The following is a 1,234-nucleotide window of genomic DNA, read 5'->3' as shown; positions in this document are numbered from 1 at the left end:
CGATCTCCTGACCTCGTGATCCGCCCGTCTCGGCCTCCCAAAGTGCTGGGATTACAGGCTTGAGCCACCGCGCCCGGCCAGGTCTCTTTCTAAAAGCATAAAGTAGAGGCTGGCGTGGGACACAGGAAAGACTGAGTCCCAATGCTGCTTCCCCACCTGGGTGTCCTTAGCAGCTTAAGCCACCAGAGGCCTGTTTCCCCACTGTGCACCTTATGGAGTAGCGGATGGGACCTGGGAGGGTGGATTTAGCAGGGAGAATATATAGTGTGGTTTCAAAGTTGGACTCTAGAGCCAGGCAGCCTGGATCTTAAATCCCTTTGAGTGGTATGGGGTAAGTCCCTTGATCCCACTGCCATCAGGGATACAGCTCTCACCTGGACAGGTGGTTGCAAGCCTGGCTCTCCACAAGGTTGGGGTTGGGGGTCATGGCAGGTTCTAAGTCCTCGGGGGACTGACTCAGCCCTAAGTGCAGGGCTGTGGCCCCTGTACCAGCTCATGGTGAGACTTCAGAAGCCGTAACACCAAGACCAAGGTCGCAGGCCTAGACTCGGCACATTGCCTGGGGCTCTGTTCCTGGTCCCTTCAACACTGCCTATGGGTTCAAAATGCTGTCTCCACAGGTCTCGATCGCGTACTATGGGCCCAATGAGGATGCCCCCGTGGGCACAGCTGTGGTGTACCTCACTGGCATTGGTGAGTGTTGCTCCAACTGGGAGCCTGGGGCCCAGCCCACTGCTGGGGTGGGGGAAGGGGTGGGATTGCAAGAGGAGCCAAAAAGGATTCTCTGTAACAAGATGCCTCCTGTGGGCCCCAGAAACTCCTGAACAAACTCCTAAATGGATTCATTTGAGATACCCACTCACACGCCCTCCTTGACATTCAGTCACTGCTCCATCTTCACGAATTGCCGACCTAATTCTGAGAATAGAACAGCCAGAACTTCCGTGTCGCTGCCATCTACCCACCTACTCCTGTCTGGTGCCTACCTTCTTCCTTTGTTACAGTTGACGTGTCTGGTCCAAAGTTAATCTTTCTTGTCTTACTAGATCCTTTCTTCTCATTCAAGAACATTCCTTTGTCAATTCTTACCAATGTAAGAAGCTGTCACCCTTCCCTGTTCTCTAGATCACCCCCCATCAACTCAGGAACAAGCTCTATAACATCTACTTTTTCTTTTTCTTTCTTTTCTTTTTTTTTTTTTTCTTTTTTTGAGATGAAGATTCACTGTTGTTGC

At 51.7% G+C, this 1,234-nt stretch overlaps 1 protein-coding gene across 1 annotated transcript in view; it reads left to right on the top strand.

The window, feature by feature from the left end:
* The window catches only part of PADI6 (peptidyl arginine deiminase, type VI), a 31,417-nt gene that overhangs the window by 4,211 nt on the left and 25,972 nt on the right, over positions 1-1,234 (top strand). The window contains exon 3 of the mRNA XM_011934052.1: positions 621-693. Within this exon, the coding sequence (XP_011789442.1) occupies positions 621-693 (73 nt within the window). The remainder of the gene's footprint in view (positions 1-620; positions 694-1,234) is intronic.

This window comes from Colobus angolensis, unplaced genomic scaffold (assembly GCF_000951035.1).
Source record: "Colobus angolensis palliatus isolate OR3802 unplaced genomic scaffold, Cang.pa_1.0 Scaffold130, whole genome shotgun sequence".
NCBI lineage: Eukaryota > Metazoa > Chordata > Mammalia > Primates > Cercopithecidae > Colobus > Colobus angolensis.
This window is presented reverse-complemented; position numbering and strand designations above follow the sequence as displayed.